This window comes from Misgurnus anguillicaudatus, chromosome 16 (assembly GCF_027580225.2).
Source record: "Misgurnus anguillicaudatus chromosome 16, ASM2758022v2, whole genome shotgun sequence".
Classification (NCBI taxonomy): Eukaryota; Metazoa; Chordata; class Actinopteri; order Cypriniformes; family Cobitidae; genus Misgurnus; species Misgurnus anguillicaudatus.
The window spans coordinates 1,894,854-1,922,266 of NC_073352.2; the positions used below are offsets into that span (position 1 = coordinate 1,894,854).

Consider the following 27,413-nt stretch of genomic DNA (forward strand, 5'->3'; position numbering starts at 1 on the left):
GCAAGGAATGTCTTTGAGGAGACCATATAAAAAACTCTGTTAGGTCTTGTAAGTAAATACATTTATGGATGCGTGATGTTTTTTGGTTCCCTCTTTTATAAACTGCTTTTTAAATAACTTGTATTCTCATGTACAATTGTGTCTAGATTACCTCTGACCAATAGAGATGTTTAGTTTGTTATTCATACATCGGAATGAATTACCACTTAATGATTGTTTAAAACCATTCATATTTGGTATGAAACTGATCACATTTCAATTTCCTCTTCATGGATAAATATGGTATGATGGTACAACAATTCATTCCATTTATTCAATGATCCGAACTGATATTTTGCAAAGGAACATGGAGGCCATAAATATGAAAATTAACAGTTAAGGGGACAAAGAAAGTTTCCCCTGCTCAGCTCTCATTGGCCGATTCAAACTTGGATGGGCATGTCCTCCTCAAAGGATAAATATTGGTGACAAACTTTATCTCTCGAGTTCTCTCTTCTCTTCTTCGGTGATCATCGCCTCATCTCTTCTACAAGTGAGCTCTTCCGGCTACCCCTTCCCCCTGGGAGGGCAATTAGACCTAGAAGCATGGCCTTTTTTTGTTCTGAGTCTAGGCCAAACTCACCTGAGTTTGTGACAAAGAATGGATTTTCAACGATCACAAAACCACCAATTCACATCTAAACCTTTCGAAACAACTCTTCAAATGGACTGGATGCTCGGTTCACACACCGACAACCTGGTCTGTTCTTTCAGCAAATGCTGCAACTGGACTCTGTCTTGAGATTCATCAAGAACCAGCAAAGCCATCTTTTCCATCTAAACCTAAGACGTTCAAACGCCTTCATCTGCACAGACATAGTAAAGTATCCGATAATTATTCTGTATCGTAGAATATAGCTGCGTTTAAGTAAGGTGAATGTTGGTTTATGCAACTCTCTCTCTCTCTCTCTCTCTCTCTCTCTCTCTCTCTCTCTCTCTCTCTTAACCCCCTGGGGTCCAAAAACGCGGCGCCGCATTTTGACGTGTTTTCTCTTTATCATGGCAGAATCAACTTAAAATACTCCATCATTAATAATCATACACTTACGTGTTTGACATCATTTAAAACTGTGAAGGGTCTTCTTTAATATGTGTACATTTATAACAGATCTTTCTGGTTTTGTCATATAAAGAAAATAAACAGGGTGCGCATTTAGACATTTCGGTCTCCGCCAGCTGTCTCTCAAAACACGTTGCAAAAATCAATTGAAACTCCGCGAATTCTCGTCACACAAACATGATACACATATCCAAAGAAAGCCTGAAATGTCTACTTTTAAACAAGCCAATTATAATCAAAACAAATATTGCCTGTTTATATAAGCTGCATTAAAGTAAAGAGAGTACTGTTTTTCCTGGCTGAGCTCATTATCTTTAATGCGGTCACGCCCAGAGGCGGTACCGCTGTTGACATGGTACTGAAGAGTTGAGCAAACCATAACAAACAATAACATAGCCTTCGGGTGGCTAGAGGAGGCCATCCAACCCGAGTGTATAGCTTGCAATGTTGAGTCAGCGCTTTACAGTTGTAATGAACCTCAACGAAGCATGGTAAGCTGTATCAATCATATGAATATTCTGTGCAGACGTATGCATATATAAAAGATCACCATAGTCTAAAACAGATAAAAAAGTAGTGGCCACAAGTCGCTTTTTTACATAAAAAAAAACAACTTATTTCGAAAATAAAAACCCAGTTTTAGCCTCAGCTTTTTCACCATGGTCTGCACATGTGGTTTAAAAGTCAGGGAATCATCAATCAAAAGGCTGAGGTATTTATAGGAGTTAACAACCTCTATTTCACTTCCCCCCCATAGTGACAATTGGAGGGAGGCTTTAAGGCCTAATCCTGGATTTGGAAAACAACAAAAGTTTGGTCTTTTCTCCATTTAAAACTAATTTCAGCTGCATAAGGGTATTTTGGACTTCAATGAACGCAATTTGCAAATATTCAATTGCTTGTACAAGAGTTGGAGCACTACAATATATGACGGTATCATCAGCATAAAAATGGATATTAGCATTTAACACCTTTTGACCCATATTGTTTATGTAAATAGTAAATAAAAGTGGACCTAAAACAGAACCCTGTGGTACACCCTTAGTCACTGTTACAGTATTGGAACATAGACCATCACATCTAATACACTGAGACCTATCACTAAGGTAATTTGAAACCAAGCAACTGCTTGCTCTGAAAGTCCTGAGTTAATGAGTCTAAATTTCAAAACTTCCTGATCAACAGTATCGAAAGCTTTGGAGAGATCAATAAAGAGTAATGCTGAATGCTGCTTCTTGTCAAGCGCAACCAAAACGTCATTTACCACCTTCATTGCAGCTGTGATTGTGCTATGTCTTTTTTTGAAGCCTGATTGATGTGTTGATAAAATGGCATTTGAATATAAAAACTCCTTTAATTGATCACTCACAAGACCTTCAAGAATTTTAACTAGAACTGATAAATTAGATATTGGCCTATAATTATTTCACCTCCTTTCAATAAAGGTAAATCAAAATCTGATTTCCATATCCTTGGTATTTCCTTATTTTCCACTGTAAGATTAAAAAGATATGTAAGAGGCACAGCTACAAAATCAGCCACCAGTTTCAAGAAATAAGGATCAATTAGGTCAGGTCCTGAGGTTTTTCTACAATCCAAGGATTTTAGGGCTTGATGAACTTCCTGTACCAAAAATGGTATTTAGTTAAAAGGCTGATCAATATATCCTGGCTTATCAATAATGGGATTCACAGACGCAGAACAAGTAGTATCAAAGAGAGAACCTGAAGATATGAAATGCTCATTAAAACTATTCAAGATCTCCATTTTGTCATGAACAGCAACTGAGTCCTTCATAACAAAGGTGGGTACTACTTGCGAAGTTTTGCGTACAGAAAGTGATTTTATGGTTTTCCAAAATCTTCTGGGATCATTAAAATTTTTTGTAGTGATAGACAAATAATATTTAGATTTGGCGGTCTTAATAAAAGAGGTGCATTTGTTTCTTAGCTGTCGAAATGCAAGCCAGTCAGATGTTGAACCTGTTTTTCTTGCTTTGGCCCAAGCCAAATTACGTTCATAAATAATTTCTGCCAGCTCTGTGGAAAACCAGGGATTATCACGCCCCTTTACTCTATATCTTCTAAATGGGGCATGTTTATTTATGATTTGTGTAAAACAATCATTAAAGAATGTCCAAGCTATCTCCACATCAGGGATAAGCTCTATTCTACTCCAATTAAAATGAGATAAATCATGATAGAACCCCTGTTCATTAAAATGTTTAAGATTCCTCTTACAAATGACACTTGATTTTGATTTAGGGACCTTGGTGTTCCTGATAGCAGCCACAACACAGTGATCACTTATGTCATTGCAAAAAACACCAATAGATGAAAATTTATGAGGAACATTGGTCAAAATCAAATCAATTAGTGTAGACTTCTCTGGGCATTTAAGATTTGGATGTGTGGGATAATTGATCAACTGTGATACTGGTTTAAGCTATAATAATTTCATTATGATTTAACATACTTATAAGTTGTTTTAGAGACTGTAATGCAGAAATAGGGGCAGATGGAGGTCTATAGCACCCAACAACTGTTATACTAAGGCCCTTAACAATGTCAATATTTACTGCCAGAAGTTCCAATTGTTTGCAGATTGATTCAGTCAAAACTACCCTGACATGAAATGTAGTTTTCACATAAATAGCAACTCCACCACCTTTCTGTGCTCTATCAGCTCGATAAACATTATATTCATCCATGCTAATATCTTTATCCATAACTGATTTTGTCAGCCAAGTTTCAGATATTACAACAATGTCTGCATCTGTTGATTCAACCCATATTCTAATCATATCCATTTTGGATATCATACTGCGGACATTGAGATGAACAATACTTAGACCAGACAAGGATTTACAATCTGATGGCATCTGAATACACTGCAACTCAGGCCCAGGATTAGGTTGCACATTTCCAGATATAAGTAAAAGTAAAACAATCAACATTCTTCGTCTAGCAGCATTACATGATGATTCCTTAGACAGTTCATACGTAAAATCCAAACAAGATCTCTCATTGAATATAAAGTAATTATTCAAAGCCAAGAGACTTTGAAGACGAGGTAAGTCTCTGGGTAGCATGCATGCCAAGTTTATGTCCTGATCCAGCCGTTTAGGAGTTTGCACAGATTGTACAACATCCACAGAGAAAGTGCATCCAAAAGCAAAGTTCAGCGGGCAATCCACATTGTTAGATGTACTCACCCCGAAACGATTGCTTGCTTGTAAATCCCATACAGCCAAGGCGCATAGTAAAATCTCAAAAAGCGCCATTGACTTAGTCCAGAAAATGCACCTCTGTGTATGTGAGTGCACCACAGGTCACTGACAATAAAGTGCAAAATGTTTATCTGAGATGTTCTAAGTTTAGTTTATGTACATGATAGTTCATATGAATGTAGTGCTATCAGTGATATTTACCCATCAGTTATGTATGTAAGGGTATTTCTGTGGACAATTTATGCTAACAGCTGTTTACAGTGATGGTAATAACGGCATTAGAAATAAACAGCGTTAAATATACACAAACACATGCACAGTCCGGGAAGTGCAGTGCAGTGTTGCCAACTTGGTGACATTGTCACTAGATTTAGCAACTTTCTAAACCCCATTAGCGACTTTATTTACAAAAAGCGACTAGGAAAAATCTAGCGATCTTTTCTGGAGTGATTGGAGACTGACACAAGAGCATGTATCGCTCTCTCTCCTCAACGAGCAGCGGGTACTGCTGCTAGACACTCACAGGCAGCCCGGTCCTCGCGCTGCAGTCTGTGAGTCCCACACACCTGCGGGTGTTTGATGACAAGTACAATAAACTCAAAGGTAGCAGTCGCAAACACAAAACATAATAAGCACTACTTTTCCATCGTTGAGGTGAAACGCAAGAATGTTTATGTAATGTGCAACTTATGCAGAGTAAGAAAGAGCCTTTTCATGTCTGTAATTCTGATCTAATAAAGCACCCCACATCATCACATGCTGCCACCCCTTAAAAAAATTAACCCTGTTTTTTGTGGTAAAAGTGAAGTAACCATGTTTTTTTGGTGTATTGATTGCTATCAGCAAAACCATGGTTTTACTACAGTAAACCATGGTTGTCAAAACCATACATAGTTGTAAGGGACAAAATTAGTGGTTTCTCTTGTCCCGGTGTCCAATTCATTCATTTAACAAATTTTATATTGAGGGCATCCAAGTTATTTGAAATATTTGAACTTTTTTTAAGTAACGCAATAGTTACTTTGCCTGGTAATTAGTTACTTTTATAATGATGTAACGCAGTTACTAACAAATATTTTTGAGAAGTAATTAGTAACTATATCTAATTACCTTTTTAAAGTAACGTTGCAAACACTGGCTGTTTATAACTCTCTTACAGGTCTGCATCTTTCTCATCAGTAAAAAAATATGAAGTGGAAAAACATATTCACACATTTAGGACAAAGTTATATGGTAACATGAGCAGCTCTGTTGTGTATCAGTTTCTTTGTTCTTTGTTTTTCCCTTATAGCCGTAATTTTGTTAGAAAAGAAGTTCATGAAGTCGTTACTATTATGTTGAAGTTTACTATTGGTTTCTGTTTGTTCTTTATTTCTAGTCAGTTTTGCAACGGTGCTGAAGAGGAAACGAGGGTTATTATGATTCTCATTTATAAGCTTGCTAAGATAGGTAGATCTGGTGGTTTTAATAGCCTGTCTGTATTGTTTAACACTCTCTTTCCATGCTGCACGCCATACCTCTAACTTTGTGCTTCTATAATTTCTTTCCATTTTCCTAGTTGCCTGCGGTGTGATGATCATACCATGGAGCTGGCGGTTTTTCTTTGATTCTCTTTTTTCGAATGGGAGCAACGGCATCCAATGTGTTAGAACAGACATTGTTTAGGTTTTCTATTACAATATCTAGATCGTCAGAGTTATCTGCTACATGTTTAATTTGGGACAGGTCTGGAAGAGTGCTAATAAATCTATCTTTAGTGGTGGAAATTATTGTTCTGGCTAATCTGTAGCATGTTGTGGATTGAGTGATCCTATCTAGAAGTACAGTGTATGACACAAGGTAATGGTCAGAAACTGCATCACTCTGAGGTGATATTTTGATGTCATTAATATTGAGCCCGAGTGACAGAATTAAGTCTAATGTGTGCTTACGAGTATGCGTTGGCCCTGTCACGTTTTGTCTAATATTGAGAGAATTTAGAACATCTATAAATGCACGTCCTAGTGCATCTTTTGGGTTATCCACATGAATATTAAAATCACCAACGATAAGAGCTTTATCTACAGTGACTACAAGCTCAGACAGGAAATCTGCTATTTCTTTAAGGAAATCTGCATGGTGGCCCGGAGGTCTATAGATTGTAGCTAAGGCAAAAGAGAGCTGTTTGTGGTTACGATCGGTTATTTCCATATTTAACAACATTAGTTCGAATTATTTAAATTTTACTTCAGATTTTTGGTTTACTTTAAAAATTTTGTTGTATATTGTAGCTACACCACCCCCTCTCCCCTTTAATCGAGGTTCGTGTTTATAATAATAGTCTTGTGGGGTGGATTCGTTTAAACTAATGTAGTCGTCTGCTTTAAACCAGGTTTCTGTTAAACAGAGTGCATCTAAGTTTTGGTCTGTAACTATTTCATTGACAATAGGTTCTTTATTGGTAAGCGATCTAATGTTAAGAAGGCCGAATTTTAACATTCGAGGTTCATCTGTTAAAGTATTGTTTTCTAATTTTATATTAATCAGATTTGTACCAGATGTGGCAAGCAGTGCTCTGTATTTATTTGTTCGGGGAACAGATACAGTTGAAATGTGTTGATATTCTGGTAAGATTGACTCGAAGTGCTGGGATATAAGTGATCTTGACATATCACGGCAGCTAACAGATGGACGGTTAAGCCGATCCGTCTGTTGTCTGACTTGTACCCTGGATAGTCAGACTGTATTCGAAGTAAGACTATTGGTCAGATTTATAGAGAGAATCGCCCTTCCTTCCTGAGATGGATGGAGGCCATCTCTCTTTAGCAGGTCAGGTCTCCCCCGAAAATGCTTCCAATTGTCTATAAACCCTACGTTATGCTGAGGGCACCATTTTGACATCCAGTCGTGAAGAGACAATAATCTACTGTAAGTTTCATCCCCCCGGTAGGCGGGGAGGGGACCAGAGCATATTACATTGTCTAACATTGTTTTAGCAATTTCACATATCTCTTTAATATTATCTTTGGTGATCTCCGACTGGCGGAGTCTGGTGTCATTTGTGCCGGCGTGAATAACAATTTTAGAAAACTTACGCTTAGCATTAGCCAGCACTTTAAGTTTTGATCTAATGTCTGAAGACCTGGCTCCCGGTATACAATCGACTATGGTGGCTGGTGCCCTTAATGCTTGCGTTCCTAAGTATCGAATCTCCAATGACCAAGGCACTTTTAACAGACGTCTCAGTCGGTGTGTTGCTTAAAATATCGAACCTGTTTGAAATTACCAGGGGGGTCTTGGGTGGGCACCGGAAACGACTTTGCCGCCTGACAGTCACCCAGTTAGTCGGCCCCCTTGACTCAGATGATGGAACCGAGCTATGTGTATTACGTTTAACACTAGGCGCACCCGAAACAGTGTTTGTAGCATTAGCGGTATTAGCGTTTGTAGCATTAGCGGTATTAACGTTTGTAGCATTAGCGGTATTAACGTTTGTAGCATTAGCGGTATTAGCGTTTGTAGCATTAGCGGTATTGCTGTCATCAACTAGCGTTTGGATGCGCGCTTCTAGTTCTGCAATCTTCTCCGTCAGCCTTACTACTTCAATACACTTAGCACAAGTAAAAAAAAAATAATAATAATAATTTCCCTTAACAGGGTGGTGGAGAAAATATCAACATTAATAATTGTAAATTATTAATGAATAACTTATCATTACCAAAATGATGATTGGTTGTTTTAAAAACACTATTCCGTAACCCCTTTATTGCTACATCGCTGTCCCTGGTGCTTGGAAATTCAGCACGCTGAGGCTGTGTTCAACGAGGCGGCATGATTTCATTGCGGGAACATGACCCTTGCAGATCTGAGGATTAGTGCTGCAATGACGCGTCAACGTCATCGATTACCTCGACTACCAAAATACATCGACATGCGTAAAATGCGTCGACGCGTCGCGCTGTTTACATTCATCTCGCATAATGGCAGCTTCTGCGCGCTCTCTCTCTCTCTGTGTGAAGCCCCTAGACAGCGCCTCTCATACATGACACTGAGTGAAAGAATTAAAAGTTGGCTGTGTTTTCCATGTGGATTCCTCTGTGTACTTGCATTTTCACATAAACGTCGGATGTTACTGGCAGAGAAGACGACTGATTCGAGTTTATCATGAAAGGTTAGCAGTGTTTTCCCACACACACTGGTTCTCTATGTGCTTGTGCGCGAGCTCTCTCTCTCCTATGCCCGCCCATGCCTTCTGTAGTAACTCTGTGTAATGGCAATTTTTTAATTTGCGCCGAATTGTCTGCGATGTCGCGTTTATAAATCAAGATTTTAGTAACCTACTAGTTAAAGTAACAGCTGGTTGGATTAAACACAAGGTTATTGGGTCATGTTTAGTCACTATTTTAATAGTCTTTGGGGTGGTTTCCTGGTCAGAGATTAGCTTAAGCCAGGACTAGACCTTAGTTTAATTAGAAAATATAATTAGTTTTAACAAACATGCCTTACTAAAAACATTACTTGTGTGCATTTTGAGGCCAAACTAAGGGCACTGATGTATTTTAAGATATGTCAGTGAAAGATGTTTTCAGTTTGGAGAGCTCTTATATTTATTTTAGTCTAGGACTAGTCTAATCCCTGTCTGGGAAACCGCCCCTATATGTCTGACAACAGAACAGATAATATGTGAAAATAGCATACAGTTGTGTTAACATACAATAAAACAAACAATGACTGTCAGATCAGACAGAGAGTAGAAAAATAGATTATCCCACAGATTAAATAGCTAATCAAAAAAAGAACACTATATTAATAATAAAAAATAGTCGTTAGAGTAGTTGACTAATCGGAAAAATAATCGCTAGATTAGTTGACAGAAGAAATAGTCATTAGTTGCAGCTCTACTGAGGATATGGGTCTCGTTCCTCAGGGAGTGTACATCCCTTCCTCCGTTGCTGCACACCGTCAAGATTGCGGCTCTTAGCACTCAGATTCGTGGCCAGTAGTGATGCCGAGGGAGACGCTCGGCTTGTCGCTGGTGTCAGTCCGCTCTTCCGTGGATGATTTGATGTCTGTCGCAGCATCGGAGTGGGGGCTGTCATTCTCTGACGTCGTCGCCGATCCGCTATCACCTTCGGGCTGGGTAGTGTAGACTGCAGTCGACTGATGTCTTCAAGTTCGTGAATGGGCAGTATACTCAGAGTTTGTGCACTATTTGCAAGGGGAGCCAACTGATATCAGTGATGACCTGCTGCTTGGGGGTGGAACAATGAGACAAGATATTCTCTCCTGGTCACTCAAGGTTCCGAAAAAAATATTAATCTGCACTACCAGTATTCCATCAGAATGTTTTTTTCAGTGCCTGGAAACATAACCACAAAAAGATTTCTCACTTGAACCGATTGTTGGTTTATAAATGACTTTCCGCAACACCGCTATTATCCACCAGGTGGTATAAAACCAGGAAGTATTGCCCTATAGGGCAAACAGCTGTATGTCCGTGTAAGTTTTGAGGATCACTCTGAATCTGATCTCTATTAAAAGTCCTTTACAAAAATGCAATTATTTCAGCTTTTTGCTCAAAATTTGGTGTTTTTGAAGAAACCTACCCATATTTGTGAGGTGATAAAATGAAACTAATCTTCTTTTATTTCACAGGTAGGATGAAACTTTTTTAAAGCAGAGGGTCTGTTTTTTGATTTGATATATTGTATGTTTATATATTTTAAGAAGAACATTTTCTCGAAGGCATTAAACTTTTATGAAAATCATGAAAAATGCCGGCGCTGGCTGGCAACTTTTTTACAAAAAACGCTGACAGAAAAAGAGTTATAAACAACTTTCTCCAACTGAGTTTTTGACTTTTATCCAGAGATAAAGTGTGAACTCGATGAGAGATGCTGTCCAAAGTGTTGCTAAGTCTTGAGGAGTGACGAGAGACGCTGAGTCGCAAGCCCGGAGCTCCGTTGAGCTTATCATCTAAATCCTATTTTCTCACTATCTTATTCCTATCTATATAATATAACCTATTAGTTTATCTTAGGAATATTTACCTTGTCGATTACTGAATTGTATTACTTAGCGAAACGATTTATCATGAGTAACACCCAGTGTTAGCATATAGCCCGCTAGCATCACCAGTCGGTGCTGGCTATAGTTAGCATTTCTTACCGTCTTTTTACCGTAAACCTGCCCTCACTGCCGATCTAATGGTGGATTCATCCAATGTATGCTTTTCTGACCTATCCACACCAGATCGGGAAGCTGTGGAGGAGCTGCTGCCCGGCCTTGGCAGATCCAATTTGCGGTACAGCGTGCCTCATGTCACCCTGGCTCCAGACGTCCGCAGGCGACAGAGGAGTGCAACGAGCGACCAACTCTTGCAATGCAGCTTCACGGACCGCGTTTGGGTGAACGGAGACGCCATCGCCCAGCATGAAAGCGGTAAGACTCTGCTTGTTATTGTAACCTGCACTACCTGCAACATGTACAGTTTAGCTTCTTCCGTCAGCACAGAGGGGTTTACATGTGCTAAGTGTATTGAAGTAGTAAGGCTGACGAAGAAGGTTGCCGAACTAGAAGCGAAAGCTCTTTGAGGACAGTAAGACCGCTAATGTTAATGTTACAAACACTGTTTCGGGTGCGCCTAATGTTAAGCATAATACACATGGCTCGGTTCCGACCTCAGAGTCAAGGCGGCTGACTAACTGGGTGACTGTCAGGCGGCCTAGTCACATTCGGCATCCAAATCACGTTCCTGTTTTAATATCAAACAGATTTTCTCCACTCAGCAATACACAGGCTGAGACATCTGTTAAAGGTGCCCTGGTTATTGGAGATTCTATACTCAGGAACGTTGGCATTGAGGCACCAGCCACCATAGTCGATTGTATACCGGGAGCCAGAGCGTCTGACATTAGATCCAAACTTAAAGTGCTGGCTAATGCTAAACGTAAGTTTTCTAAGATTGTTATTCACGCCGGCACGAATGACACCAGACTCCGCCAGTCGGAGATCACCAAAGATACTATTAAAGAGGTGTGTGAAATTGCAAAAACAATGTCAGACAATGTAATTTGCTCTGGTCCCCTCCCCGCCTACCGGGGGGATGAAACTTACAGTAGATTAGTGTCTCTTCATGGCTGGATGTCAAAGTGGTGCCCTCAGCATAACGTAGGGTTTATAGACAATTGGAAGCATTTCCGGGGAAGACCTGACCTGCTAAAGAGAGATGGCCTCCACCCGTCTCCGGAGGGAAGTGCTATACTCTCTAGAAATCTGACCAATAGTCTTACTTTTGATATTGTCTGACTATCCAGGGCCCAGGTCAGGAAACAGACAGATCGGCTTACCCATCAGTCTGTTAGCTGCCTTGACATGTCAAGATCACATATCCCAGCACATAGAGCCTTTTTTACCAGAGTACCAACACATCTCGACTGTGTCTGTTCCTCGAACAAATAAATACAGAGCACCGTTTACCTTGTCTCGTACAAATCTTATTAACATAAAATTAGAACACAATACATTAACAGATGAAACTCAAATGTTAAAATTCGGCCTTGTTAACATTAGATCGCTTACCAATAAATAACCTATTATCAATGAAATAATTACTGATCAAAACTTAGATGCACTCTGTTTAACAGAGACCTGGCTTAAAGCAGACGATTACACCAGTTTAAACGAATCCACCCCACAAGACTATTATTATAAACACGTTCCTCGTCTAAAAGGGAGAGGGGGTGGTGTAGCTACAATATACAATAAAATATTCAAAGTAAACCATAAATCCAACCTAAAATTTAATTCGTTTGAAATAATACTGTTAAATATGGAAATAACTGGTCGTAACAACAAACGGCTTTCGTTCATTTTAGCTACCATATATAGGCCTCCGGGCCACCACACAGATTTTCTTAAAGAAATAGCGAACTTCCTATCTCACCTTACAGTCACTGTATCTGATCGTTGGTGATTTTAATATCCATGTGGATAATCCAAAAGATACATTAGGACATGCGTTTATGGATGTTCTAAATTCTCTCGGCATTAAACAAAACGTGTCAGGGCCCACGCATACTCGTAATCACACATTAGACTTAATTCTGTCCCTCGGACTCAATATTAATGACATCGAAATATCAACCCAGAGCGATGCCGTTTCAGACCATTGCCTTGTGTCATACACAATACTACTAGATAGGACCGCTCAGTCTACAACATGCTACAGATTAGCCAAAACAATAATTTCCACCACTAAAGATAGCTTTATTAGCACTCTTCCAGACCTGTCTCAAATGAAACATGTAGCAGATAACCGTGAAGATCTGGATATTATAATAGAAAAACGTAACAACGTCTGCTCTAGCACGTTGGATGCTGTTGCTCCCATTCGAAAAAAGAGAATCAAATGGTATGACCATCATACTGCAGCCCTTAAAAAAGTAGCTAGAAAAATGGAAAGAAACTACCGAAGCACAAAGTTAGAGGTATGGCGTTCAGCATGGAAAGAGAGTGTTCAACACTACAGACAGGCTATTAAAACTGCCAGATCTACCTATCTTAGTACGCTTATTAAAGAAAATAATAACAACCCTCGTTTCCTTTTTAGCACAGTTGCGAAACTGACTAGAAACAAAGAACAAACAGAAACCAATATTAAACTCCAACACAATAGTAATGACTTCATGAGCTTCTTTACTAACAAAATTATGTTTATTAGGGAAAACATAGAAACTACGCAAGCAGCCACCACTCTACCCAATAGTACATTATCCACTAGATTACCAAATGAACATCTTGAGTCATTTAAACCTACTACAATAGAAGAGCTCTCTAAATTAGTAACGTCATCCAAATCATCGTCCTGTATACTAGACCCCGTTCCCACAAAATTACTAAAAGAGGTATTTCATGTAGTGTCAGACACAGTACTAAATGTCTTTAACTCATCTCTAGAATTAGGATACGTTCCAACAGCTTTCAAACTAGCAGTTATTAGACCGCTTATTAAAAAAACAAACCTTGACCAGGGAGATCTTAATAACTTTAGACCAATCTCAAACCTACCTTTTCTTTCTAAAATATTAGAAAAAGTAGTGGCAAGCCAGCTACGCACATTCTTAGCAAATAATAGTACGTTTGAAAAGTTCCAATCAGGATTCAGGCCCCACCATAGCACAGAGACAGCACTGCTTAGAGTTACAAATGACCTTCTCCTAACATCCGATCGTGGCGAAATCTCACTCCTTATATTATTAGACCTTAGTGCAGCCTTTGACACAATAGATCACACAATCTTACTCAATAGGCTAGAAAACTATGTTGGCATCAGTGGTCAGGCGCTAGCCTGGTTCAGATTGTATCTAACCAATCGCTATCACTTTGTTTATGTAAATGAGGAGGAGTCATATCACTCCCTGGTTAAATACGGCGTACCGCAGGGATCAGTTTTAGGTCCTATCCTGTTCTCGTTATATATGTTACCTCTAGGAGATATTATCAGGAAACATAACATACTGTTTTACTGCTATGCAGATGATACCCAGCTGTACATCTCCTCACATCCCAGTGAAACACACCAGTTTTCTACGCTAACAGACTGCATCAGCGATATTAGTGACTGGATGGCACATAACTTTCTTATGCTAAACTCCAATAAGACAGAGATACTTGTTATCGAACCGAATCGCTACAAACATAATATGACAGATTACAAGTTGCCCATAGATGGCTGCACTGTGGTCCCAACCTCCACGGTTAAGAATTTAGGTGTGATGTTCGTCAGCAATTTATCCTTCGATAGCCATATCTCCAATGTCTGCCGCACAGCATTCTTCTATCTTCGAAATATCTAAAAAATACACCATATGTTGTCTGCATCAGATGCAGAGAAGCTTATCCACGCTTTTATGACCTCTAGAATAGACTATTGTAACTCGTTACTCGGAGGATGCCATGCAAATCAGGTAAACAAGCTTCAGCTAGTTCAAAACGCTTCTGCAAGAGTGCTTACTCGATCTAAGAAGTATGACCACATAAGCCCAATTCTGGCATCTTTACACTGGCTACCAGTTAAATATCGCATACAATTTAAAATATTACTAATCACCTACAAAGCCTTAAATGGTCTAGCACCCTCATATCTTAGAGAATTATTATCAGAATACAATCCATCACGTGCATTGCGGTCGCAAAATTCTGGTCTCTTAATTATCCCTAAAATATCAAAAGTGTCTAAAGGTGGCAGATCCTTTTCCTACTTAGCCCCTAAGCTATGGAATGATTTACCAACCGATGTCCGAAAATCAGAGACAGTAGATAACTTTAAATCTAGACTTAAAACGTTTCTCTTTAACAAGGCATTCACATAATTTGTTTTAGTAATGGTACTTATCTCACAATAGCTAGCTTGTACAAGCTAATAAATAAATAAATTAAAACCTTATTTTCGTCAACACTCCAAAGCATGGTAAATGTCATTAATACTCTTTAGTAATATGTTGAAACTTTGAATTAGTTGTCGGTTGAGTCTTTATTTCCACATATGGTCGGGTTGCGATTTTGGCTTTTCCCATGATCTTGAGAATAGTATGTCATACAGAACCGTTTGCCACTGTACGTTAGTATTAACGACGGCAGTGGGGCCTCTGGCCTTAGTCAAACGAGTTTCTGTTTCTGTTTTAAAGATCATATGGGGGGCCCCATACATAGACTCACCCTGGGCCCACAAATTTTCTAAAATCATCAACTATATGTAATACACTTAACCAGCAATAGTTAGCCTGTCCGGAACCGAGGTGACATAAACCACATCACTGTGTGACAATTGCTTTACATGTGAATGGCCCCTACGCTAATAAGATTTTGTTTCTCTCCCCGTCTCGTCCTCGATCCTGAGGACAATGAGACAAACAGATCCAGTTCCGGTAAATGTGAAAGTCGGCACACCTCTGATCTACTGGCTGTTCTGCAACGTGATGCCCAGCTGATGCCTGACCAATGCCCACCGGCAGAACCCGTTTAATCTCCGCTTAATCTCCTTATCCGTTTATATATATATATATATATATATATGTATATCTCCCAAGGGTTTTTCCCTCCTAGGACTTTTTTTACTTCCCCGGCTAAAAAGTCCGTGGGGGCGTTTTCTCCTAGGGGGTTTTTCAACTCGGGGAGGCAGCCTTCTTGGGCTTAACTTCTATACGTTACATTAGTAATACATTCACTTTAATGTTGATTTATAGCCGCAGCAAATTTAGCTGCTTGTGCTATCGTGTATTATGTTGTGCTATCTGTCGATTTTCTGGGCTTTTCACTGCTGCTTTTAATGTAAAGCTGCTTTGATACAATTACCAAATTGTGAAAAGCGCTATATAAATAAAATTGAATTGAATTGAATTCGGATGGTTTTGTTATGCGAATCTGGCAACCCTGGCTGTGTGTTTGCGCAGACGTTTGGATTCTATAGAATGTAAATGTAAACAAACATTTAAATCAGATTGCAATATTTAGGGTGCATGTAAACTAGGGATGCACCGATAGGATTTTTTTGGGCCGATACCGATTTAAGCAGACAACTTCTGGCCGATACCGATGCCGATACCGATATTAAACACTATACAACACTATACAGTTGGTCTATTAGCTAGTTTATTTCTGCATCAAATTATTTTTACTGAACATGGATTGTATCTAATTAAAATTCAACTGACCAACATAATAAGAGGCACAAATTAAGCTAAAACAAATATAATAAGACAACATGACAACCTTCAAAGGTGGTTTCTGCTATTCAGCATTTCTTTTATTAACAACATTAACTATTTTTTTTTTTTACATATAATGGATTTCTTTAATAAACATAAATAATGCCAGTGCTATTGCTTTAAACAGAGTATAAATATTGCTACTTCAAAAAAGTTGGACTTCTTGCCCCACTAAAGTGCAGTCTGTTTCTTTTATTGTCCAAGACATTTGAGCCAGCTCAACAAAGGTTTTCTGTCGGTGCTTAAGTATAGTGCACAGTAGGGCTGGACCAGAATGTTCGAATATTCGTTCCGTTGGTTGACATTCGATTTTCAGTTTTGAGATTCAAATATATTTACAGCATTGATGCAGAGCTTTTGCCAAGCAGGAAGTGCGATTCACGCTCCAGCTCTATAGGTGGCGCAGAGAGACCAACATCCATAGCCAACAGCACCAAACTGCACCAGTAGAAGAGATCAGAAAGAGATCGCCTCAAAGCGGGCTTCCTGCTTTGGCATTCACATTAATAGTGTTGTAAATAACGTTCAGTTTTTTGCAAAAACTGATTGATTTGCTTCACAAGACATCAATATGTCACACGGAGTTATGGGGGATTACTTTTGTATTAGATATACATGTTTAAAGTGGCGGATCGGTTGACTTGCATGACGGAGCACTGGGGTTTCTGCAAAATATCTTCATTATTGTTCTACTGATGAAAAACATATTGGATGGTGTAAGTGTTAGTAAATAAACTTGATTTTAAAAGTATGCTACCGTTTTATTACAGTTTGTTGAACTTCATTCATTCGTTCATTTATTTACGTTGTTTTATTTAAATGGGCTGAGTTACCCTTTACGTTATCAGTAATTACTATGCTTCTAATTTCTTATACGGGAGTGTTTGTTTGTTAGAAAAAGCTAACGTTACCTTATCAAAAGTATTGCTCGTGTTTTGTTTCACTAATGCTGTTCTCGCAGCACACGTGACAGGCACGCCGCTACATACACACACAGATTCCTGCCTTTATTAAAGAGAAAAATATGTTCAGCCCCTCCTTCCGAAGCTTTGAATATTTGATTTGATTTCTACTAGAGCTTTGAAGCTCAAAAAATGGTATTCGGAACAGCCCTAGTGCACACCCAAACATTAAATCATTTTAATTGAACATGCAATTCATTGACTTTATGCATTGACTATATTAATTAATAAACAATCGGTATCGGCCTTTCTCGTGCTATTGCCGATATGCCGATGGTTTCAAATTCATCAAAAATCGGCCGATAAATATCGGCGGCCGATGCATCGGTGCATCACTAATGTAAACTGTATTGTCGTAACGTTCAATCGTATTAAATTCAGTCGGATTGACAACATTTTGTGCACGTAAACATAGCCACTGACCACCACAACAAATAGATTTTTGCACATCCCATTTATCACCATCTCTGTCTCACATGACAATTTCTGTACAAACATCCGTGGCATCAGTCGACACACTTCGTCGTTTAAGTTGCAAAAATGCTGTGCATACATGCGGACGTGCACGTGGCGAGTGTACCACTACTAACTGCAAGTCTTTGGAAAACATGGAATGGTGTTCCTGATTCTCAGCCTGTCAATGTTTTTTATTGCTAAAATAGGAGTTTGGGAACTTACAACAAAGCACATGTGACAATGTCGAAACATTAGTACATGCTCTGACTACGTCCTGTCTCGATTAATGCAATTCACTGTTCTCTGGTCTTTCAACTCATTCCAGTACAAAACTCAGCAGTCAGAATGTTAAACTCCAATGGGAAATCTGCCCACATTACCCCTATCTTATTTGATCTTTACTGGTTGCCAGTCTCATCTGGCATAAAGTCCTAACTTTTAAGGCAATAAATCAGGCATGTTAAGGACAAAAAAGCAGGAAAATATATTGAGACCCTCCCCCCCCACACACACACGCCAATCAAACTGGTGGTGGATCTATACGGATAGTAAAGCAGGACCCATAACAACTTATTTGAACAAAAAACACATTTTAATTTATTTTACAGCTAGATGTGCAACATGCAACTTTTTTGTATAGTATGACACATAACAACTTATTTGGTGGATGTGTAACAGTGGGAATCAAAAGCAAGTGTCTTGTCCACTGCTCCATCACCACCTCTCTCTATAACAACAACCATGACAAAAAATGTGTTTTAACTTATTTTTGTTTTATATTTTTACCCAACGTTAACAGCTATATGTGCAACATGCAAATGTTCATGTCAAAAGAAGGCCTATTTTGCAGACATCCATATAAAATGTAGGCAATGGCTTATAAAGAACGAATAAATCTTACAAAGATTTTTTCCATATCCAAGGTTTCTCAGCTTGCACTCTAGCATTTGTGTGATCCAGGTAACGTTAGCTTTGGCTACTTTTACTTTTATACTTTAAGTAAATTTCCAAGCCTGTACTTTAATACTTTTACTTGAGTAAAGAAGTTAAATCAGTACTTCTACTTTTACCAGAGTATTTTTAATACAAATATCTGTAAAAATGTGCTACACAGGACCTTTAGTTATAATAAAGTGTCTTAAATGTCTCTCTTCCTAATTTTAGACCCCTGTAGATGAGTAACTTTGTTAGCTGTTAAACATAAACAATAGAAGGTTGACACCAATAAATAAAAGTAATTGTACAAAAAAGTACAGGTGCTATTTATTTTAATCAAAATGGTCAACCTTAAAACTTTAAAAACACGAAACCATTGAAACAAACGATTATACAGAGTTTCTCAATCCTAAGGCAGCAGCCTTCCGGAGGTCGCATTTCTAAACTGCAGACGTCATCAAGACTCATCAAGAGTCACAATATTAACAATTATAAAGTTAACTATTATTCTTAGTTAATCGTAAATTGTTGTAATATGTTAATGACTTCCGAATGTAATGCTCAGTTAGGTTAAACCAGGCTTGATGACGTATGCAGCCTATGAGACCAGGCTGCAGCCTTCCGATTGAGAAACATTCAGAGGTAACTTATTTCCTTGCCTTTTTTCGGAACCAATATTGGTGCATCGTCCCTCTCTCAGTCGCCACCAGGATTTTCTGCAATGGCGCTCGTTTTTCCTCTCATTTCTGTGAAAATTGCCGCTCCAAATCCACCAAGTAAACCGACGTGTATATGTTTGCCGCTTTGTTTCGCGTCACGCGAGTGACAGCCAAACGTCGCATGAGGAGAAGAGAGGAGAGAAACGATCGGGTCTGATTGGTGAATGAATAGTGTTTGGTTTTACACTGTGTGAGTGTAAGCAAGTTTGACAACATAAAATTTGGATTGTTTTAATGTAAATAAATGAACATGTGAATGCAGCTTCCGAATACAGGGTATGAATCGAGATCGTGATTCTTTTTTCGATTTGATTGGTCCCCTGGTTTTTATTAAAATACAACATGAATTTAAAATTCTCATGTTGCGCTGTCACAAAGCGATAGGCTACTGTACGTTATTTGTCCCAATTTTGCAATAAACTAATTCAAATGATTTCTGTCTGAAATAAATATAAACTCGCATTGTGCCTCCCGCTGTTTTCTGGAGGAATTGACAGACGAGTTAATGTCTCTGTCTGCGTGTCGTGTGGATTATATTCACCTCAGTGACGGTAGGAATGTTTAGTAATCTTTAGGGTTAGGTTTTTTTATTCTTCTCAAACTATTATTCCATAACAGTGACGAGGCTACCCACTCAAATTGACAGCTGGTCCACCAAGTCAAAAGAAACACAAAATATTTTATTGGGAAAGCAGAAGAAATCACACATAAATGATAATAAATAGTCTTTTTAAAACGAATCGCTCAAATACACATTATTCAGAAATAAACTATTTATAGAAAGCTTATCTTTTGCATGTGTGGTTTTAAACCTTGCAAATGTTAACATGCAAGCGATTTTAAACACTTTCAGCGCAAGATGTTAAAGTAAGCTCAGCTGTTTTGTGTGTGCACTGCACAGGCAATGACCCGCACACATAGTGAAATGGACGCACACTCATAAGCGGACGCACGGACACGCGCGATTCTAAAGCATGCAAACACAAAATTATTTTGAAATACCACAGTCTTGGCACCTATGCTCATTAAAACATTCAGTTATGTCTTAAAGTGAGTGCAAACAGTTCAGAAAGAAGTCAAATCTTTGTGTTGGTCTGAAAGTAGCAGTTCTTATCTGCTTGTGTTTCTGTCTTTTATATTAATTAAACAACAGAAAACAAAGCTAAATCACTTCTGTATCTTTAAAAAGATGAATTATATTTAATTTATATAATAAAAAAGAAAGTGTTAATGTTTATTTTATTCTATTTATGTACCTAAATGCTACTGTTAGATCTTTATTTGTAACTTTGTTCTTTTCTATTTTTATATCTCATCATTTCTTAATTTGTTCTTATTTTATTTTCCTAGCCCCAGTTTTGCTGACTCGAAAATTATTCGATCTATGATTAAAAAAAACGCAATGTAATCCATTTAACCGCTACTAGTAAAAATATGTAATTTGAGAGTAGGCATTGAGGTCCACCCTATTTCACCCCTATTCTGTTTAAAATTTCTGGTCTTGCAGTGTTTCACACTAATTTGAGGGGTAAAAACGTTTAGGGTTTGAGTTAAGGGTAATTTGGGGTTTCTTTGATTAAAACCAGGATCAGATGATTGTTGATAAAGGTTTAAATCTTACTTTGTCAAATCACAGCAACCCTATAATGAGGGGGTGGGGCTTGGCCAGGGGGTGGGGCTTAGGTAGGGGACCCCCCATAAGCTTTGACATAATTCGAACACTGCAGGTTATCATGGTGACGGCTGTGAGATGCCCCCCCCCTATTTTTTACTACATATCTGCACGATTCACGTAGGTCACATTTTCATGTCGGAAAATCCGGAATTCTGTATTAATCCGGAAAAATCACATCCCTGGTAAATGCTCTTGCCCCCCTATCCTTCCGATCTTTTCTCCTCCGTCACAATGCAGTGTTTCCCCTACCATTATATAAGGGGGCGCCCCGCCCTCCTAACGGCTCAACCCGCCCCTCTTGAAGGTCAAGTGAATTTAATTTGATTTTCCTTATTACGCCAGAGAACAATTTGTTATTTTATTAAACAAACTAAATATCCCCCAAGTAATATGTTATTTATCTTATTTCTACGATGGCATGTCTTTTCTGTCTGTGTTTGCGTGTTTTACAACTATCCAATTGAGTGCGCACATTTCTATTTTACTGTTCTGCTAAATTCACTGCGCGCGCTCTCTCTCATGTTGCCTACAGCGTGTGCCTCTCTCTCACCAAACTGAAAAGGTGACAGTGTTTTTAAAGTCCGTTGCTCTGTATAGTTTCTTTTTTGCGTTAACATCAACAGTCACGGATGTTACTGACAAAGACGGCTGATCGAATTTATCATGACTTGACGAAAGGGTAGCATGATTGTTTCCCACACAAACGCGCGCATTCTCCCTCTCTATCATGCTGTATATGCCCGCGCCGCGCAAGTGTTTTGTAGTAACTCTGTGGAACACAAAAGTGTATGCTGTCAAATTTCTGAATTTGCACCAAATTTTCTGCGCTATTAGGCTACGCGATTTACAACAAAACTCACATTTAAAATAAAAAAGCTCATAACACAACAAGACATTATGAGAGAAGCAACAGCAGTAAGGCTTCAATATAAATGTATGGTAATTTTGTCAAACGATTATAAATTGCGTTTATACATCAGGATTTCAGCACAGTTAAACTGGTGGTTTTAAACACGAGGTGTGACTGGGTCGTGTTTACCCAGTCACTTTATAGTGTACTCGTTTTATGTCTGACAACAGAACAGATAATATGTAAAAAAAAAAACAGGATTATTCTCTCCAACAAATGCATCATTTAAAATTTGTTTATCATACATATTAACTAACATTGATGAACAATGAATGAGCTATATGTATGTATATATACACATACATACAAATACACACACACACACACACACACACACACACAACCAACCCCCCCAAAGCTGTAAACCTAGGGGAAACACTGCAATGTACCTTCACAATCACTCCGGTCTTCAAATTCTGAACTTCTATGTATTCCTAGGTACCTTCTATCCCAGGGGTGGGCAATTCTGGTCCTGGAGGGCCAGAGTCCTGCAGAGTTTAGATCCAACCCTAATCAACCACACCTGAACTTCATTTGCAAGTGATACTGAAAACTTTGATTAGATTTTTCAGGTGTGCATGATTAGGGTTGAAGCCAAACTCCGCAGGACCGTGGCCCCCCACGACCAGAACCGCCCACCCCCGGTCTATCCTCTATGGGTGGCAGATCCTTTTCTGTCATTGCTCCGACACTATGGAACTCTCTACCCATTGCACTCAGAACCATCACCATTTTGTCATAATTTAAATCAAGGCTTAAGATTATTACATTTTTCTAGAATTCCTGTACCTTATAAAACGTCCTTGAGCTTGGGAACGGCGCTATATAAATTAAAGGTTCTCTAAGCGAATTCGCGCGTTTTAGACCATAAAACATTTTTTGTTACATACAGCAAACATCTCCTCACTATCTGCTTGCTTCCTGTCCGCTGATCAAACTGTAAAAAAACGCGACCTCTGTAGACAGCCCAGCCTCCACAAACCTCAATAATAACAAACTGGCCCAACCTACACATGAAACCATAACAAAGTATTCTAACCAATAAATGCCAAGACTGATTTGGGGGTTGGGTTTGGGCGCGTTCATGAAAGCACGAAGGGGGGGGGGGAGTTAACTAGGCTCAGTTTGTTTGAAAACACATTTCAAAAATCAACAGATTCGCTTAGAACGCCTTTAAACATTATTGTTATTATAAATGTTAGTAACTCTTGTTTAGATTTTTCAAGTTTGATGTGTAAACTACTATTAGTTATGGGCATTAAAACTCATAGTCAAATCACCCAAATAGTCTAAAATTAAATGTACTGAATAAAATCAAACTTACCCTAACCACGCTGAAGTCAAGTTTGGTATCTTGAGCGCACTGCAGAATGAGCTGAAAGCAGCTCTTACTCTGATTGGTCATCCCATTCTCATAGTAACGTTCCAGGATCCGCTGTTGGTCAGCAGTAAACACTGATCGCAAATTCATCTGATATATGACATAATATGACACAAAAAATACACAAAACATTATTGGAGTATAAGCACTAAGAGAACAAGTGCAATTTTCATGGGGTAATTTTCATTTTTTCATCTGAACTATTCTTTAACATTGCTTGTTCTTATGTTTTAAAAATCAGACATAACATTTAACTATTAATAATTAGGAAACAACCAGCAAAATCCGATCAAGTGTTCACATGTCTTAACAAATGGATAAAATATATACCCCATTCATTACAATCCAGACTAATTTAAAATTGCATTTGGCCAGTCCATTCCGCCTGATGGTAACACTTTACAATAAGATTTGTTAACAATTAGTTAATGCATTAGCTAACATGAACTATTAATAATCAATACTTCTAGGGCATTTATTAATCTTAGTTCATGTTAATTTCAGCATTTACTAATACATTTTTTTATATCAAACAATGACCATGTTTACATGCACCCTCATAATGTGATTATAATGGGATTTTGGCAATATTGATTATACTTTACCTCATGTAAATACTTCCATAAAAATAATGCAAAAAGCTCAACAAGTATAATTAATTAAAACAAGTGGCGTAAGCTGGTTTTGATTGTATTATTACACTGTAAAAAATAAATTGTTGGCTCAATGAATTATTTTTTAGTAACTAGTTCTACAGAAATTTTACGTTCACTCAATTTCTGACTCCAAAGTGTTACCTGGATTGATGTTTTTTAGTTGGCCCAAACTTGACTCAAATATAAAAAGTATGTTTGCTCAACTAGCTTTATAGTTCATTCAACTAAAATGTTTTAATCAGTTGAATCTTTAAAAACTTACAGCAAAGACTCTGTCAATTAAAATTTAAGTATTTATATGTTGTATGTGTTATTTAAATTAATATTTATTATTTGGGAATTTTTAAGAAACTTTTTAAAATTATTTATCAAATAATTTATGCTGGTTTTGTTAACAAATAATTAACTTCAGTCACATAAAAACAAAAGCTTTATTCACTTATCATACAGACTGAACATACAGAATTAAATCTTCTCTAAATAGAGGGCATAAAACAGTCCAAAAGGCACTCGAAAGTCAGTCAGAACATCTGCAGGGCCATTTAGGAGACTTTCTTCAGCCCTCTGGTCTGCCTCTCCACATCATCACCGCTCTGGTTTAATAAACAGAGGAATATAAACACGCACACATACATAAATAACATGTTTAATATAATAAAGCTTGACGGTGAAAGATTTTATACCCTAAAATTGCCAAATTTCATCATCAGACATCACACGTAATTGAATTAAACACTATTGGGCGGTTTTCTCGGACAGGACTTATCACTGACTAAAATACTGACATCTCTTAACATATGAGTGCTATTGTTTTGTCTCAAAATGCACGCCAGTATTGTATTTTATAAGGTTTGTTTGTAAAAATGTCCCAATTATAATTAAGACGGAGTCCTAAACCCTGTCCGGTATTATCTTAACTAAAATAGCTCCACTTTAACTCGGACACATAACACACACTTTAACTCGGACACATAACATAACACACCTTTATATAACTTATATGTTTACAAAAACGTCGAGTATTTGCGTCTTTGCCAATTAATATAGTCTAAAATTAACATTTATTTACAAACACTCACCTGACGTGACCTTGAGGAAACGGCTGATGACTTGTGTCGTTGTGGGAAACAGTGAGTGATTCCAGCTGTTACATGCGGAATGATCTCAGATGAAATGACCTGTGATTCCTTCCGAGTTAAGTTAAGACATTTTAAATTAAAAACTCACGCACATACTGTACATACATACGCACACGCGCGCACACGGGTACACACACGGGTATATTTAGAAGTTTTATTTAAGATTGTTATGATATTGGGACTATTTCTCCACCCGCTCCTTCAGCTCTGAAGTTCAAATTCGCATGCAGTCCGGTTATAACAAATGTCAAAGATATGAAACATCACTCAACAGCGATATCAATTAAGTGCAATCCTACAATATGATTTAAAACATAACCCTTTCATTGTTAAGTATGAGAAATTAAAATGAATTAAATCACGTTTAAATGCCACAGAGATACCAGAGTCAGCAGTCGATTTCTGATGCGCTTGCCGAGGCGAGGCTGCGCTGGGCGGGGTGTGAGCGCTTAAGTGTCTGTGATTTTCTGGAGCTCATATGGATCTCATCTACGTCCGAAAGTGTCCGAGCACATTTTTAAATAGACGCTATCTTTATTAACCGACCGCATATTTAAACTTTAAGCACATACATTCACGCATGAACAACTCTTACAATTACATTTTGTGACCAAATAACAGTAATATTATAAGCATTTTGTTGTCAGAAAACATAGCTGTCATAAGTCCACATATTTACCTGATTTGTCTTAATTAGTTCAGTCAACACTAGCCATTCTGAATGTTGACTGGATTTGAAAATAACCATTCATTTAATATTTTAAACACAGATTTATCTAGACTTAAAATAATATGTCTTTTCAACTAGCTCAAACAAAAAAATTTGTTTAACTTACATATTTTTGCCCGTCCAACATTTCATTAGTTGGATTTTTTACAGTGTAAGTAAATGTCACATAATTATTTTATTTAGAAGTTAGATTTATTTCAATCGTTTAGGTAGTCTATTACTTTTCTTATATTGAAGCATTGCTGTGTTAAAAATATTTGTTTGTTATATATATATAGTTTGTTATTTTCTTTAACATAGTTGTATGGACCTAGCTACTCTTAGTCACTGACTAAACTGGATCCTTCACATAAAACACACACAAAACTGTGTTTTTGACATGCATTGTCAGCACTGTGGAGAGAAATACAATAAAATGTGCTGAACAGGGTCCATGTAAGTAAACACTGATTACCTGAATAGTGACTTCACAAATTTATAAATTACAACAAAACAACATCAATAATATTTGAGCTTAAACCATTATGACATTTTATTAACAAATATTTAATTAGTTAAAGTTCTTATCAGTTCTTATTCTGTGAAAAAAATTCAAAATAAAAATATTCATGCGCAAAGGATTGTGGGTATTATTTACAACGTGCAATTTAAACTTACAACAAAATTTAAGCTCATTTCACTTGAATGTTTTAGTTTAATGGATTTTATACACTTAAGTAAAATTTTGACTTAAATGTGCTAAAGTTTTTGATTAAAATGTACTTAATTATTTTAGGACTATGTGCAGTGACTATAAAACTGTTAAATATTAAGAATATAAGAAAATATATAATACAACTTACTATTCCCACAGAGTTCATTTTGTACATTCATTAATTGTATAATTATTTTCATTTTACTTAGGAAAATCTAGTTCTCAATAAATGATATATTAGGGCTGGACGATATGGCCAAAATTTTTAGCATGATATAATTCTTAATTTCGGTCGATACGGTATAAATCCGATAACGGTAAGCATTTAAAAAAAGCCTCAAGAAATACTACCAAGAATGCCTGCAATGGATGTCTGAACCAAAAACAAACCTCTGAAAAAAATTATTTGCCAATGAAACCTTCTCCTATAAAACTATATCATATTTAAAATGAAAAGGGATAAATATATTAATGTTCACCTTTAGTACGTGTTAAGTCTTCATACAAAAAAGTGATATCACTGTCCAGTAAACCAGACTTTCAGGCTCAGCTTAAAGTGCCCATCTTATGACTGCTTTTTCACAAGTTAAATAGGTGTATGAGTTCCATAAAGCATGTTTCAAAAGTTGTTTGCTCGAAATAGCTTGTAGGAAAAGATTGTTACCCATCTCTAGGAGCCTCTGTTTCAGGGCATTTCAGATTGTGCCATTTTGAGCTAGTCATTACATATTTATGAGCTGCTGCTCCTTTGATCACGCCCCACTACTAACGTCATGTGCGCGTGCATAGTGATATCGTGAGCAATACAGACCATACTGTTATTATTTTATATATTATTATTATTGTGTATGTTGCCAACAGACAAATCATGCAGAAAAGTATCACTAATAAGTACACTACAGGAGAAGAAACTCATGACACACAATGATTCCAGAGTCAATTGTGATGTAGCAGTTTCAACAATACACTCGTTTTCCCTGGACAATGCTAAAATATTCCCGTTATAAAACATTTTCAAACGCATTATTTTCACAAATTACAGAAATTAAGACCCGGCGGGGGATGTATACTGCTTGTGGA

The 27,413-nt window shown here is 37.7% G+C and overlaps 1 protein-coding gene across 4 annotated transcripts in view; it reads right to left on the minus strand.

Annotated features, from left to right (window-relative positions):
* The window catches only part of hdx (highly divergent homeobox), a 285,160-nt gene that overhangs the window by 187,343 nt on the left and 70,404 nt on the right, over positions 1–27,413 (minus strand). For 3 of the 4 annotated variants that reach the window (XM_055177695.2, XM_055177697.2, XM_055177694.2), the window contains exon 3: positions 23,058–23,204. In XM_055177695.2, the coding sequence (XP_055033670.2) occupies positions 23,058–23,204 (147 nt within the window). The remainder of the gene's footprint in view (positions 1–23,057; positions 23,205–27,413) is intronic. The other variant, XM_055177696.2, reaches the window with a different exon arrangement.